Raw genomic sequence first — 15,006 nt, 5'->3', positions numbered from 1 at the left:
TAGTCATGAAAGTACAGCGTATTCAAGTTTAAAAACAGAGTCATTGTCCTTTATTGAAACTTGGGATAATTAAGATTGTTTCACGTCGTGTGAGGATAAAGGGCATCACGAGGCTGACCCCAGCTGCTGTAATAGGCTGTAGTGATTTCCTGCTTTCTCTGTGTTCCTCATTGGCTCAGTAATAACTAAAATAGTTGAGATTGTGGATACAAGTAGGAAATCTCAGAGAACCGCTGTATTAAATGATTAGTTTGACAGTTTGGTAAATGTGTTAATTTGCTTTCTTAGATAAGAAGTTCCTCTCTGATGTCTGGATGGTAATCATAAGGCTAGTGAGCTGAAGAGGTGCTGGTAAGAGGATTTTGTTACTGCTGGAGAGAGCCAGGCTAGTCGTTTCCCCCTGCTTCTAGTCTTTATGCTAAGCTAACTAGCCAAATAGCTGCTGGGTGCAGCTTCATATTCACCGTACAAAAATGAGTGGTATCAAGACAGTAAACAGATGCATTTCCCAAAATGTCAAACTATTCCTTCAGGATGCTGCCTCTCCACTCAGAGCGGATAGTTTGGGCAGAAGTGAACCAGGCATGTACAACTGGAGGAGACCTTGAGCTGGACCTGGGACATGCTACCTCTCTTAAGCCTGCTATGGAGCCCCTCGGGATCTCTTGCTTTGGAGGAAGTTACTGAACAATATTAATGTTCAAGAAGTGTTTTCTTATTAGGAAGGTTGCTAATTGACCCATAAGTATACGAGCTGCAGCTGTAAGGCTGAATTCTCAAAATGCTAAAAGAGACCAGCTTCAGTACTTCCTTTCCTACAAGATAGACAGGACTTTACAGAGGGAAATACATCGCTATAGTCTCACAACTTACATTATTGAAATGTACCCATGACCAAACTTACAGAATTTCCCTGTTTCAGCAGAATTAGACGATTCAGGTCACGGTGTTCTGACCGCTGTTACATGATGTGGGTTCATATCTAAGTGCTGCAATCATCTTTTGTCCATTTCTGATGATTTGTCCTTGTTATCTTTCCATCAGGTGAAGGGAAACTGGTTAGAAAATTGTTATTTTTTTGCCTATTTCGATAGTAAAAATGGACATTGAATGTGAAAATTGTAATGCTAAGGGATATCCGAGGGTCTACAGTGATCATATAGAGAGGCTTGCTCTCCAACCCTCTCTGATGCACAATCACTCATGCCCAACACCCAGACACTATAGAACAAACTGTGTCCTTTTCTGTAACCTTAAGAAGTCAATATTCAGCTTTGTCCTTGGGGATGGACGCCCCTGTATATTTTTATAAATCTCTATATTGGCTGAATTTACAAAGAGTCCACAAGTAACAAATTTAGTTCTTACAATCAAAGCTATGACAAAGTTAGAATTTAAAAAAATGAGTGCACAGTAAAATCAGTCAGCTACATTACGTTTTGGTCATATCAAAATACAAAGAATTTGTTAATGAATCTAGACATAAATGCCACAGAGACAATTCTAGCTTTCCACATTGTTCAAAATCTATTAAATCAAACTGCATTTTGGGATAGAGCCTCTTTGTGAGTCCGCTGGTGAGTGCGAAGGTTACTCCTCTGAGAAAAACACTTGCCACATGTGTCGCATGTGTATGGTTTCTCTCCTGTGTGAATTCGCTGGTGAATCTCAAGATGGCTGACGCGATCAAAGCTTTTCCCACAGAACGGGCAGATGAACCATTTCTCCTTTATGCGGCGACTCGCTATAGTTTTATGAAACTCGGGGTCATTTAAGAGAAATAATCGGCTGTCTGGGTTAAAAGCGGACATGTTTTTAGTTTGTGGTGGTTTCTCTGAGAGGAATCTGAAGGACACTCCTCTCTCTGGGTGATTTATTGCTTCTATAGGTTGACTTGGCTGAGCTTGGCTTAAAGTCAAAGAAGCCCTTGATTTACTTGATGCACCTTGTCCATTATCTCTCATAAACCTGTCAGAATATGCTGTCTCTGCTGAATTATCGAAAATGTCCAAGGCATTTTGAATGAGCAGGATTTCTGAGTCCTGGTTTTGTGACAGCTGCTTTGCCTCAAAAACGCAGTCCGAGTCGTCGACAGTGTTGCTGTCTCCCATCGAAACAGTCGTCCACTGCTCGCTCTCTTTTTCTTCCAGGACCTCGGCAGGTTGGTGGTTAGGATCCATCTCGTGGTGACCAGCTCCATCGTTAACACTGTGATCAGAGTCCAGGATCTGCTCCACAATCTGGACATCGTCCTCGTCCTCCAGCTTGACTATTAAGTCTTCATCATCTATGTCGTCCCTTTCACAATAGTCAGACTTGAGCTGCTCACACGGCTCTTCTGCCTGAATGGGTGGTGGTGGTGGTGGTGTGTGATTTGCTGAGCTGTCCGGCCTCTCTCTGACACTCGCTTCGGAGCATAATTTCTGGACTGAATCTATAATAGGCCCTGAAACAACAAAGCAGGTACATTTTTAACATTTATTTAGCAGAACAGTTTCTTTGAAAAATCACTTACAGACATTTTAACTTTGTGACTGAGGCACCACCTTTTCAGCACTAAATGATAGTAACATGTTGCTTAAATGCAGTCAGGGATTATCCTGATTTTACACATTTTACACTATTTACTGTCATGTTATCAGCAACACACTTGGTTTAAAACACACTATAATGTAGTAGTAGTAGACAGATTTAAGTGTTAACGAATGTATTTAACAACCATATCTCCTGCTGTGGACACCCTTAAGTGGAGGCGGCTGTATAAAAAGATAAAGAATGATAATATAGTTGTACACAAAATATATTTTCATAGAAGTCAGAATTATAACACACTATAATGTAGTTGTGTGCAGGCAATTTTAAGTGTTTATTAAACCATTTATTAAATGTGTATATAATGCTTATGAACACTTAATTGGAGGTGAGTGTTACCAGTATACTTTAAAACATACATTGCTCATTATCTATTATCCATGTACCGGTTATCCTTACCATCACCGGTGGGCGGCAGCAGTTTGTTCTGCTGCTCTCTCTTGGAAGAAGATGATGATGATGATGAGGACAGATTTGTAGTCTGTGCTTGAAACAGGATCGACAGTCGCTCATTTTCCATCAGCATCAACTTTGTGTTCAGGGCTTCAATTTCGTTCTCTCTCCGGCGAAGCTCGACCTGGACGAGGGCGAAGCCGTCCTCCCACAGTCTGCTGATTTCTAACACGGCCGCTTTAGCTAGCTTCTCCATGATCGAGGTTAACTTGCTCTGGAAAGCCACACAGTTGGCCATGTTGCCCCCCGCCGGTTTGGCACCTTTGCTGGCTGAAGCGACGTGGGCAGACATTAAACTAACTTTGTTATGTGGGGAGAAATCACACAGCAGCCGCAGTTTTAACGCTGTAATTTACATTACCGTTGCTGTTTAAGGCGAAAAACATGGAAGTGTAATACAATAGTAACAGGAAACGGGCGTGGTCACGTGACGGGGGATATACGGTGTTAGAGAAAGGACAAAATTTCTCAGCAGCAAAATCTGAATAAATAAATTATATATAAATCAAAAATGATCAGACTGAGAAGGCAAGAACGTCAATTATCTTTGGGTTGTAGTTTGTCAAATGTGAGTTTCCCAGAGCTCAAAATGAAACTTTCAAATTTGTTGTTTCATCGCACTAACAATCCAAAACAACAACAATTTTTTTTTTACTAATATATATGACAGACAAAGGACCCAAATCATCCCATTTGAGAGGCTAAAGCACACCCAAGAACATTTATTAGTTTTTCCACACATTCTTTCATCTAACCACATACAGTAAAAACCGTTTTGACTTTTTCAAGAGCCTTACCATAAGTTTTACAAGTTCTGATTTGGCAATTTCTTTTTAGATCCATATGGACATAAACCTTTATTGCAGTATACTACAACCAGTTTTTTTTTTGTAAATAAATGAATTTTAACATGATAACTTTATGAACTACTCATAAAGCCGGTCTAACTTTTGATTGAATGTTCAGTTGTAGTTGATTAATGTATGTAAACTTGGCACCGAAGGAATAGTGGTTACATAACCTTAGAAAATTAGAAACTGACGTGTCATATAGTTGTACAAATACACCCCTGGACACTGGTGAATGCAAATATGGCTTTACTGCACATAATAATGTTGATATTTTTCATGTGATGCTAAGTGTTTTGCACAATAAGCCTGAATGATCTGCAAGTTGTAGGGCGACCTGGCTATTTCCGCAGTACAGCACTAATGGAGCTCCGTTGCTTTGCTGGCCTAGTCAGAGAGACTGAAAGGAAATAACACTAAGTTGAAGTTATATTATAAATTTCATATAAGAGTCTGGGCTTTTTGTAAAACATCTGGGCCTGGACCCCACCCATCCTCCCACTCCGCCCATGATTGTAACCCAACATCAACACCTATTCAAAATTGAGACTTTTCCCCTACAAAATTATCAAAATGTCACTTGCAGCAAACTGCCAATGGCCAATGTTTAAGAAAACCAAGAGTGGGTTGCAATATGATGCTGTTGTCTGAGTCTGATGTGTATAGCAGTAATTTCTAATTTTGTCCACTAGGTGATGCTCTATTTCCATGAGAGCAGCTAAAGGCTGAGGTCAAAGAGTCGGTTCATGAAGGAAACATTTTTATGATTTAGACTGATTTAGAATTTTATCTTTGGTGCAGCAGTTTGTCATTGTAAAGTTTTTTAGCTAATTTACCAAACATTGTGGACCTGATTGTAAGTATTAAACATATGCAATCATTTTACACCTGCACATTTTAATGAATTAAACAAATGACAGGCCTGTAACATATTTATTGACCAATAAATTCTACAGATATTTTTATTGCATTTTAGTTATTCATAAACCAGTGGCAATCTGTTAAAGCAATCTGATAATAAAAAATCGGGATGATAAAAAAACAGAACAAAAAAGACTATGCCTTCAAGTTCTCCAGTTTGTTGGACATCAAAGGGCTTTGGCACACAATGGACACAATAAACATGGGATGGATCTAACAAAAGCAGCAGTGGCTGTGGTTGCATTACCTAAAACAGACTACAGAAAGAGTTTGCGCCAACGCACAATTGTTTGAACTAATCTAAGCTTAAGCCATTTGTCAAAAATTATATTTGAGTGAGGTGAAAAACTAAGCCAACAACAGATTGCACTCATATTGCCAATTTGACCTTTTCAGTCAGTTTAGTGTTCTCAATATGAAATTTATTTGCATCTTCTGCATTTGTGCTGTTTTGATTTCTTCTTGCCCTTTCTCTTTATTTTCCCTTGTTAATGTATGGCTCCTTTTCCTTCCCGAAAACACTATGTACTGAATTTGTAGAAGGCCTTTCTAAATAAACTTGAAGTTTAACTTCAAAACTAATTTACCAGAAATGATGATGATTTCATTCTCTCTATCCCTTTAACTTTCTGTATAGCTAAACTCCAGTATCTCTTATGTGAACTGAAATTCACAACAAAATAATAGCTTTTAAATTTGTTTTGTTTCGGTTTATTTTTAATCGTTATTTTTTAACGTGTCCTTTATTTTGTTTTCTACAAGTTCACACGCACGCTCAGAAAGTCGCATGCTCATTGGTTCATTGACCTGCCAATCAAATGTGGGTTGGGTCAGTGGGAGTGCTCGGGTGAGAGCAAAGAGACGACAGAGCTGTCAAACACCAACAAGCGTCTGAAATATTATCCCGGGCGGTACAAAACAGAGAAAAAAAAACATCTTACTTTGCTCTTTTGTGGAAACAAGGACAACAGAAACAGACTTCGAGTTTACTTTGAGAAGTCAGCCTTTGGAAATGTGGACTTTTCAACCGTTGCGACGAAAAACTTCTTGTTTTGTGTGTGTTGGTAGTGGATCTCAGGCTAATGTCTGTCAACGTTAGCGCTTGGTTTAGCTCGAGTTTTGTTGACAAACTAGCCAGTGAGCTAGTCACTGAGCTAGCTGCGTTACAAACTTTGCTGTTTCGGGGGTTAGCTTGTCGTTTTCGATAAATGGATCCCAGCTTGAACTCTTCTTTCAAACATCTCTTTGGAAGAATAACAGGTAAGTCTGCTAAACTTTAACCAGGAGTTAAAGCTAATAGTAGCTCTTGCTGCTGTGGTTTGTTTACATTTTTTGCCTGGTGTTGCCAACAATTTAAACATGGTCAACCAGCTACTAATTCTTCACCTAACTGCCATCGGTTAATATAACTTGCATCAAGGTCTCTTGGCAGCGTTGGCTCATTAGCTGTCCATGGTATCCAGATAATGGTCAGTTTTTTTCCACGGTGTCTGCCCCATGGACTTGTTCATTACTTTAAACCCTTGAAGAATGACAGGTATGCAGCGGCTCACATATCATGGCAGTTAACCACAATAGATTGTGGTCAGATAAGAGGCTGCTATTCATTTTTGTTGAATGTGACCTTGCACAAATACTTGACAAAGATTGCTCTTTTAGTGATCTCTCAGCTGTCTCTGTAGCTCATAGGAGAAAGGCTAGCAGATTACTAAATGCTGAAATTTGTTTGCATGGGCACGAGCAAATGATCTCAGACACATTTCACACACACCCATTTAATACCTCTTGCACTTCAGAGACACTCTTACCCTTGCTCAACCTATCATTATAACATCACTTAAGCTTTGATTTATTGCTGACATTTTCTATTAGTCTGTAATCCACTGGGGCACAGCTGGATAGTGTTCAAGCCCCCAAACTACTGTTGAAACATTTGGCCTGAAGCTGCTTTGGAGATGTCCCATCTGTTTTGGAGTACCAACAGGCCACATTTTACAGACCAAAAAAAGGCTGCCTTTTAAAATTCCACCCTTTTCCACGCATAGTCTCTTTAGTGTGGTGTTTTAAGTGCATGCCCTTCAGATATGTAGGCAACATGGTATATTTTGGAAACAAATATAGTAATGAACACTGGTGGCCTACATTTTCTTCTAATCATTTTAATGAAGATTTCCAACTGCATAGTTCACTGAGGATTAACGTGTTGCGAAATATTACAGGGCTCTGTTATATGATCTTGTTTTTAATGGTATAAAGTAATTTTATAGTATGTGGCTAGAGTTGTGTTCCCTGTAATTGGACTGTCTGTTGGTGGAGTGATTTTGAATGATGTCTGTTTTTCATGTTTACAGCAGAGGTGGGTGTAAAACTTCTTTTTGGTGGTCAGTATACTGCTTTAGACTGTGAGGATCATCTAAAATGAAGACTGGTTTTTACCCACCTGCAGTAGCTTGTAGAATAACGCAGTTATTATCATCAATTTATCATCATCATAATATCATTGCATCACTAGTGAGTGTAGGAAGTTTGTGTTTAGTCAATATCAAGCTGCTTTAACCAGTGATGTGGGTGTGTGGTTACAGAAGCTTTTAGTTTTGTATCAAGGGTGAATTTTACATGCTGACCTATTCTTGTCTACCCAGATAGAACCACATAGATGAAATGTGTGTCTCTGTTTTGGCTCTTGGATGGGAAAGCAACTGAAATTGGATAGGAAGGCTTAGGCCTGGCACTTGTGGCTTGCATTTTTCTTGGCACAGGCACTTTTATTTTTGCCGTACCATTTCAACAAGGCAGAAAATGAGGTGTCATTGGAGAGAAAAAAGAAAGAGGAGGATGAAAAGCCTTTTAAGGATGTGGCTGGGACAGAGAATGATCTCAGAAGTTGTCCAGTAGGTCCACAGTAACGCTCAAAGAGTCTAATGTCTGTGATGTAATGCTAATGGACCAGAGCAGAGTCTGGCTGTGTCATCTCAATGCTGTTTTTAGGATCTGATCTTATGAGACCTCATCTGGGCCAAAGATTGACTTTTGTTACCCTCTGCTTTGGTTTAAAATAGACCTCTTTAGTGTGTTCATTTTAAGTCTCCATCTTTCCTACTACTGCTGCTGTGCCTCCCAATTTACCTGAACACATTTTGCTGAATAATTCAGGTTATGTCCTGTGTACAAACATTGTAAATTTCTGATTGCTCCTGAAATATATTGATACTGTGTGTGGACAGAAATCTCAGAATACACGATGGCAGGCTTTGTAGTATTAAAAAGGATAGTGTGGTAACACAGCAAAAGTGGGTGAGAATAGGGCTGCAACCGTAGTGAAAAATACCCATCACAGTTGTCACTTTTTTTGTTTTACCAACGGTCCAGTCAGACAGAGAAAAGCAGGAAGTCTTGCAATTAAGGGGCTGGAACTGAGAAATGTTTTGCATTGCAATGTCAATCTGCTAATCTACGGTTTTAATATTCAGTTTTAGGAAACTGTCAATTGAGTATATATCATGATATAGTATATAATCTGGAAATTCACTAGTGTTGAAAAGTGTTTATAGATAGATTATTCATGCAGCTGTCGTTAGCATCAGCTTGCATGTAGTTACTAAGACTTAGGGGGTAATTACTCAATTAAATACATAGGCTCTCTTCAAAGGAAAACAAAATTGATGGGAGAGTGTTTTTCAGTTTTTAGTTTTAATCTACTGTTATATCTTTCTTTGGATTAATGTGGAAGAAATATTTATAACTAGACTTGACATTTTCTATAAATCAAAAAAATATTCCCTCTGGCCTCAAGTAAAAGTTAGATATGAAAGCCACATTGTTTACAAGTATAAAAAAGACCTTTAGCCACAGACCTCCTTTCCTGTTCCCGTTTGTACCCTGCTGATTTTGTTTTGGATGGCAGAAAGGTCCGGGACCTGAGCTATTCCTTGGCTAATCTCCCATAATTGGACAATCGGCCCCTATTACAGCCATTACATTTGGGCCTGTTGAGCAATAGTGGCTTGTCTCATCCATCGTTAGGCAAGACACAGTCTACTGCTACAGTTGCTGCTAAACACCTTAATCTTTAATGAAAGAATAGCTTACAGATTTAGTTTTTTTGATTTTAGTGTTTGTTTGGCATAAATCTATGAACAATAGCCACCACTGCTACTTTACGCGTCTCAAACCAATGAAAGGCCCCTTCATTCATTTTTCTCTTTACTTTCTCTAGGTCTCCAAGGACTTACTGTACATCTGTCAAATATGTGAAGTCCTTCTCATCCTGGTGGACTCCTCAGTTACAAGCAGTGAGGAACTGGACTAGTAGGAAACATCTTGGACCCAGCCAGGGCTTGTCACCAGGGGTGCCCTTAACAAAATTTTAAAACTGAAGTCTATGTGTGTGACATATTTCATCCCAGGACACAAACTGAGTAAATCCTGTTCTGCCGTGGAGCCCTCGGCGCCGTTTAAACAATCTAGTCCGCTTGTCATGTGGGTACATTACAGAATAAGGCTCATATTACCCTCACTGGTATCACCATCTTTCACATCACCATGGACCGGAATAAACGCAATTCCATCGCTGGGTTCCCTACACGACCCGAACGCCTCAGTGAGGACAGGGACGGTATCGGAGGGGTAGGGGTCGGCGAGATGGGCATGGGCCCATCTCCACAGGTCAGTCTTTGTTCTTTATTTTAAAGAGTAGGATGCATTTCAAAGATGCAGGGCATACATTACAGTATACAGGGTTCCTGTACAAGTATAAAGATTTCAGCAAAGTATTAATAATTGATTAGACTGTTTTGGCTTTCTTGACTACTTTGCATGGAAAGAACATTGGGAAAAAAAAAATTAACAGTTCTGATACACACACAGAATCATTTGGCATATTATAATTGTAATTAGGATTGATCAGATATGGTTGGACAGAGTTGGTTCCAGTTTGGGACAGTCATGAGATAAAATCAGTTGTAAGTTGTGTGCCATTTAATGATTTTTATTGAGTCTTAATAAACCCATAAATATTCAGTTTATTATCATATAAGACTAACAAAATCAGCAAATCCCCCCAAAAAACTTTACTAAATAAAGTAACTAAACTGAGCTATTGATCATCACATTTTTAATGTTTTATCTATCAAGATAGTCTGTCAATTGAGTAATTGACTAAATGATTGATTGCTTCAGCTCTAGTTGTCAATAATAAAGCATTAATTTATGATGCAGTTCATCCAGGAATCACTGAAGATCCACAACTCAACTGACTTTTGCCTCATTCTGGTGAAAATGTGGATCTCAGCAGAGTGATTGGCCTGCAAAATCAGAAAGCTCAGTTTATGCATGAGATTAAAAGTGGTTTTGTTTTGGTAAGTGTTAGTGTTCAAATGAAAATGGCTATGTCATGTGTTCATGGTTATGTCCATGCTAGCCATGTCCCTCAATCAACTCTTACACACATTGGTTTTGCATCTGGGTCTTTTCTATGCAAATTACAGCATAAATGAGCAACACTAATGAACAGTAATGGTTCAACAAATGCTAATGCTGGTGATCAATTTATTTCAATCTGTTTAGGCATTGATACATACCTAGGATTTGGAGGGTTGAGTGGTTTGGTTGCCTTATGACACAAAAATGAACTGGGAAAATCTGTGTATGCTGGTGCAAATCAGTCTTTATATCTAGTGTTTAGTGTTTCATTTTTTCCACACAAACAAGAAAGTTATAATAGTGGTCCGAGGGCATATACATAAGATAAAAGACCCATTTTGACCTGTTTTTACTAGTCTGTTCATATCTTCTCCAGGTGGGCAGGGTGTGGCCATCATCCTACAGAGCCCTTATCAGTGCCTTCTCCTGTCTTACACGCCTTGATGACTTCACATGTGAGTGGATTGGCTCTGGATTCTTCTCTGATGTCTTCAAGGTGTGTGGAGATCAGTTATTACTTGCTTCGTGATGTGCTCTTATAATTTTCTTCTCTTCACTTTTATGAACTTCCTCAGTCTCTCCTTGGCTTGACTTCACCTTCTGTTCCTTTTTATCTTTTTGATGTGTTCCTGTGTCTTTTTATTCCATGCTTCCATTCATTCATCCATCTGGTGTGTTTTATAATAGGTTAGACAGTCCCTTAAATAACACATACTCATTCGACCTCACTATTGATTTCATGCTCATGTGTTACGTCTTTTTTATGTCGCTGGTCAGGATCAGAATAAAAAAAGGGGAACTTGTTGTGCGTGGCTCTCACTAATACACAATCACATTTATAAGTGAAGAAATGACACCCAAAGTTATTTTCCGTTTGATTTGACTTGTCAAGTTGATGTGCTCGGCGGGTTAAAGACCGATTGTTTCTGGGCTATCTTGATCTTCACTCACGACTCTTTCATGGACATTTTTAGGTCAAGTTATGCTGCAATCAGTTCAAAGACATCACTTAAATATGGGGTTGTTAACCCTGTTACTTTGTCCCTTCCCCCTCCAGGCATGTGAACGGGAGTTACACAAGCGCATTTAGAGTTTTTAGTTTGGCTTTGCTAAATGAACTGTTATTAACATCTATCAGAAGAGAAATTTCATTTTCTTCATTTCCTCTGGGTAGATGTATTATCAAGGCCACCGTGACACTGGGATCTTTGCAGGGCCCAGTTTAACCTAGATAAGTAGAGCTTTTCTGCATATATGTACAAGTCTGTACAAGCTTTAGGGTTAACACACAGAATAAAGTTGACAAGGATTATTATGATTTATAAGCATTTGTGTTTCTGTTGTCATTGTGTGAATATTGGAATTTCAATATGAGCTTAGCTCACAATGGTATACCATGTACTGTGCATCTATGTAACAGTAGATCTCTATTGGACTGGTGAACTGGGGTGACATTCATTTTCCATTGTGTCTCTCTTTCAGGCTGTAACTTGGGCTTGGGCTGATTGATGTTACTGTTGATAGTGTCTGACAGCTGTTAGTGATGTTTGAGTGTTGTGCATCTGGTCAGGGATGGCCTGAGCCGACTTGAAAGGTCTGTAGTGGAGTAAATCAAGGCATATTTTTTTATTTATTTTTATTAGCCATATGAAGCCCATATTAAGTTATTTGTTTACTGTCACCCATTGTATTCTGGGTATGCCAGCTGTCAAAAACAACCCATTGTGTGCTTCCTGAACACTGGAGCTTATTCATAACAGACAGCACTGCAAATGAGTGAACCACAGAGCAGCACAAATAAACAACAGTGAGCAGTTTCAATTAATTATATATCCACATTTACAGCGTGTATCAGTATGTGAAACAAATATGGACACTTTGGCTTAAACAGCAGTCAGTTTGCTGGTGTGCCGGTGTTTGAAAAAACACTTTTCAGGTTTAGTATTTTGCTGATGCTGGAGTGAAGAGAGGCTGTCCAAACATTCTGTTACATTCTGTCTGTCCTCTCTAGAAAACACTATAGGATACACCTATAGACACCTATACACATGAAGCAAATCATTTATTGTTTGAACAGGAAAGTTATGATAGAGGCTGTAAGTTGTCTGGTATATCTTGCCTGAGTTGAACCTGCTTAAAGCTATGTGTGTACACAGCTTTATTATTGTGGAAAATGTAGGCCAAACATCACAATGTGATGCTGTAATAGCTAATTATTGATTCATGCATTGATTCAAATTGGAATTTAATGGCAACAGCACTGTAAACTTCTGACTCGCTGCATGAACGCTGCCACGTCAGGCACCACCTCGGCCTTTTGGGAAATCCCTGTCAACAACATTTTTTTCCTAGGTGAGAAAGGAATCCATAGGCAGAGAGAAGAGAGTGGAAATGAAGTGGAGGGAATGGCAGAGAGCTGATGAAAAGCTCAGTCGGGGCGAATGAAATGAAAAGGCGGCAGCATTAATGGAGATAGAGGTTGAGGCTAAGAGGAGGAGGAAAAAGCTTCTGATGGTGGAGAGCTGGGATGGCAAGACTGTTGAAAAGGATGAAATATGTGGGTTGAGTGAGTATAAGGGATGGGGGCAGACACGGTTTTGGAGAAGAGGGTGATGTAGGGTTTTGCTAGAGCTGGGGTAAAAGGGAGGAGGAGAAAAGGGAGAAAAGGTTTAGAGGACAAGGACACCGGGGGTATGTTTTCCAGAAATGTGCAGTGGTGAAAAGACATATCGCAGAGGAGAGCACGCTAGAGCGGAGTTGGAAAAGGTGGGGGCGACAAGAGAGGAAGGTGGGAGAGAAAGATGGTACTACTACTGGGGGAAGATGAGGATTGGGGATGACGGTTTGTTGGAGGCCACAGCTACGAGGAGAAAGAGGGGGATCAGGGATAAATTCAGATGGGGGGATGTGAAGAGTGAAGAAAGGGGGGGGGGTTGGAGGAGGATAGACGGATGTGGGGGGAGGAGGCCTTCACAGGAGTGGCCATCTGTTGTTTCTGCTGTCCTGTGGCGGAGACTGTCGGCTCGTACAGCCAGGCCCCTTCCTTTGAACTTGAACAGAGAGATTTTTGTGTCTGTATGTATGAGATGGGGAGAGAGAAGTAGACACAGACACAGAGAGCTCCCTTAAACTGAAACAGACTGCGTGATCCTTTATGATTTTTCCACACTACATAGAGAGATGTTTTCACTCTAGCAACAGTTTTGTCCAGCAGTGTATTTCACTGACTTTCAATGTAAACGCCTCCTATGTACTCCATATTGACTTTGTCCCATCGGTGAGTTGTCCGTCCTAATGTAAGTGATACTGCCTTCCATTGTCACTGGTCTGCTGTGGCTGTGATGATGGAAGATGGTCAGGATGACATAAAGCTGCCCACTGTTTAGTGAATATGTTTGACAGTCTCTTTGGTACCGTATTTCCATAGATTAAAGTTATCAGGATTTTCCTAGTCTGAACTGCTGTTTCCTGGGAGAGCTGTCTATCCAAAGTATGTTCCATACTTTTTGTCAAATGATATATAAATAATCATATCTAATCATATGTCATCATTTCTGTTCCCCACAATGATGCATATCAGTAGTGGAAATTTGCAGTATTGAAATATCCTTTTAAAATGGTCATGATGTTTATGATGTCCACAGCCCTCAATGTCACTGATGTGACAGTAAGTGTTTTTGCACGTATGTATGATGCTTCTTCCTGTTCTGTATTCTTTGTCTGGAGCTCTTGATAATGTTTGAATAGGCTCTTTGTTGCTGGACGATGCCTACCTATATACACAGAGGATCAAGTTCGTCTTTTCAAACTACTGGATTAAAAGCTGCTTTGTGATCTAAATATGTCTCTGCTGTCAGGAAGTGAGTAAGCACGTGTAGGTAGATAGATCAGTGTGCAGCAGCTCAGTCATCTGGTGTTCTGCTGACTGTGGTTTGCTAGTTGATATTTCCTATTTGCATGCACCATGAGTGCATTCAGAAGAACTTGAATTCTTGGTAATTAATTTGTGTCATGGCATCACTGAAACAGGTTGTAAGACGGCCTGAGTTCACCTTTCTGTTTCAAAGACAGTGACTGGGGCAAGAAAAAGTAATGCACGTTGGCTCCTGGTCTTTAATAGTACTAAAAAATATATTTTATTGTTTTACTGCTTCAATGCAGAGATTAAATGTGCTAAGTGCTCTTTTAAAGGCTTTTCACTTAATAGAAATGGACTGCAGTTATTTTCGGTGAGTACATGTCAGTCAGTGTGTAAATTACTCCAAATTAAAATCTTTGAATTTCAGTTCACTCCTGAACACATAATACTGCTTGTTCCTAGTCAGAAATAATGTAAACGTGCATCTCGGTTACTCTACTCGACTTGAAGAACAAGATTATCTTACTGCACGAGTGGTATATTAAAGCAACATATGTATCGTTTTAAACTTCAGCAGGAAGGATTTCAGTGCTGTCTTTATGCCATGACCTGTCTAGTGTGTTTGCTTGCCTTGCACCCAAAGCATGCTGGGATAGGTCAACAATGAATGGATGGATGAATGGATGGTGGTACAGTGATGCCTTCACTTAATTTTAGATTAGATGGAAACCAAAATCCCAATGCAGCATAATACAAAATTGATTGTGCAGGTCTGGACTGACACATTTATTTTGTCATGGCTGGTCAGCAATGACTGACCTCATTTCAGTTCTCTTTTATGTGCTGCCTTCCTTTTCTGCTTACTCTGTTTAATGCTGCACGAGACAGGTTTTTTTTTCCAGTCACCATTAA

The 15,006-nt window shown here is 39.7% G+C and overlaps 2 protein-coding genes across 2 annotated transcripts in view; one reads left to right on the top strand and one right to left on the bottom strand.

The window, feature by feature from the left end:
- Positions 1–21: 21 nt before the first annotated feature.
- LOC130178384 (gastrula zinc finger protein XlCGF48.2-like) lies at positions 22–5,418 on the bottom strand. Its single transcript, XM_056390527.1, has 2 exons — positions 2,992–5,418; positions 22–2,446 (listed from the first exon to the last, which is right to left on the bottom strand). Exons 1-2 carry the CDS (start codon positions 3,335–3,337, stop codon positions 1,536–1,538), a joined length of 1,257 nt encoding a protein of 418 aa, XP_056246502.1. The 5' UTR covers positions 3,338–5,418; the 3' UTR covers positions 22–1,535.
- Positions 5,419–5,674: 256 nt separating this feature from the next.
- tesk2 (testis associated actin remodelling kinase 2) overlaps positions 5,675–15,006 on the top strand; it is a 30,099-nt gene continuing 20,767 nt past the window's right edge. The window contains exons 1-3 of the mRNA XM_056391700.1: positions 5,675–6,074; positions 9,031–9,479; positions 10,612–10,731. Of these exons, the coding sequence (XP_056247675.1) occupies positions 9,357–9,479; positions 10,612–10,731 (243 nt within the window). The 5' untranslated portion in view covers positions 5,675–6,074; positions 9,031–9,356. The remainder of the gene's footprint in view (positions 6,075–9,030; positions 9,480–10,611; positions 10,732–15,006) is intronic.

The sequence above is a fragment of the Seriola aureovittata genome, chromosome 12, assembly GCF_021018895.1.
Source record: "Seriola aureovittata isolate HTS-2021-v1 ecotype China chromosome 12, ASM2101889v1, whole genome shotgun sequence".
NCBI classification, from domain to species: Eukaryota; Metazoa; Chordata; class Actinopteri; order Carangiformes; family Carangidae; genus Seriola; species Seriola aureovittata.
This window is presented reverse-complemented; position numbering and strand designations above follow the sequence as displayed.

What these genes read in the sequence shown, in the direction of transcription:
- LOC130178384 (XM_056390527.1), bottom strand. Translation starts at nt 3,337, where the DNA reads ATGTCTGCCCACGTCGCTTCAGCCAGCAAAGGTGCCAAACCGGCGGGG. An exon ending in GCTGCCGCCCACCGGTGATG is followed by an intron (nt 2,447 to 2,991) that starts GTAAGGATAACC and finishes TTGTTGTTTCAG; the next exon opens with GGCCTATTATAGATTCAGTC.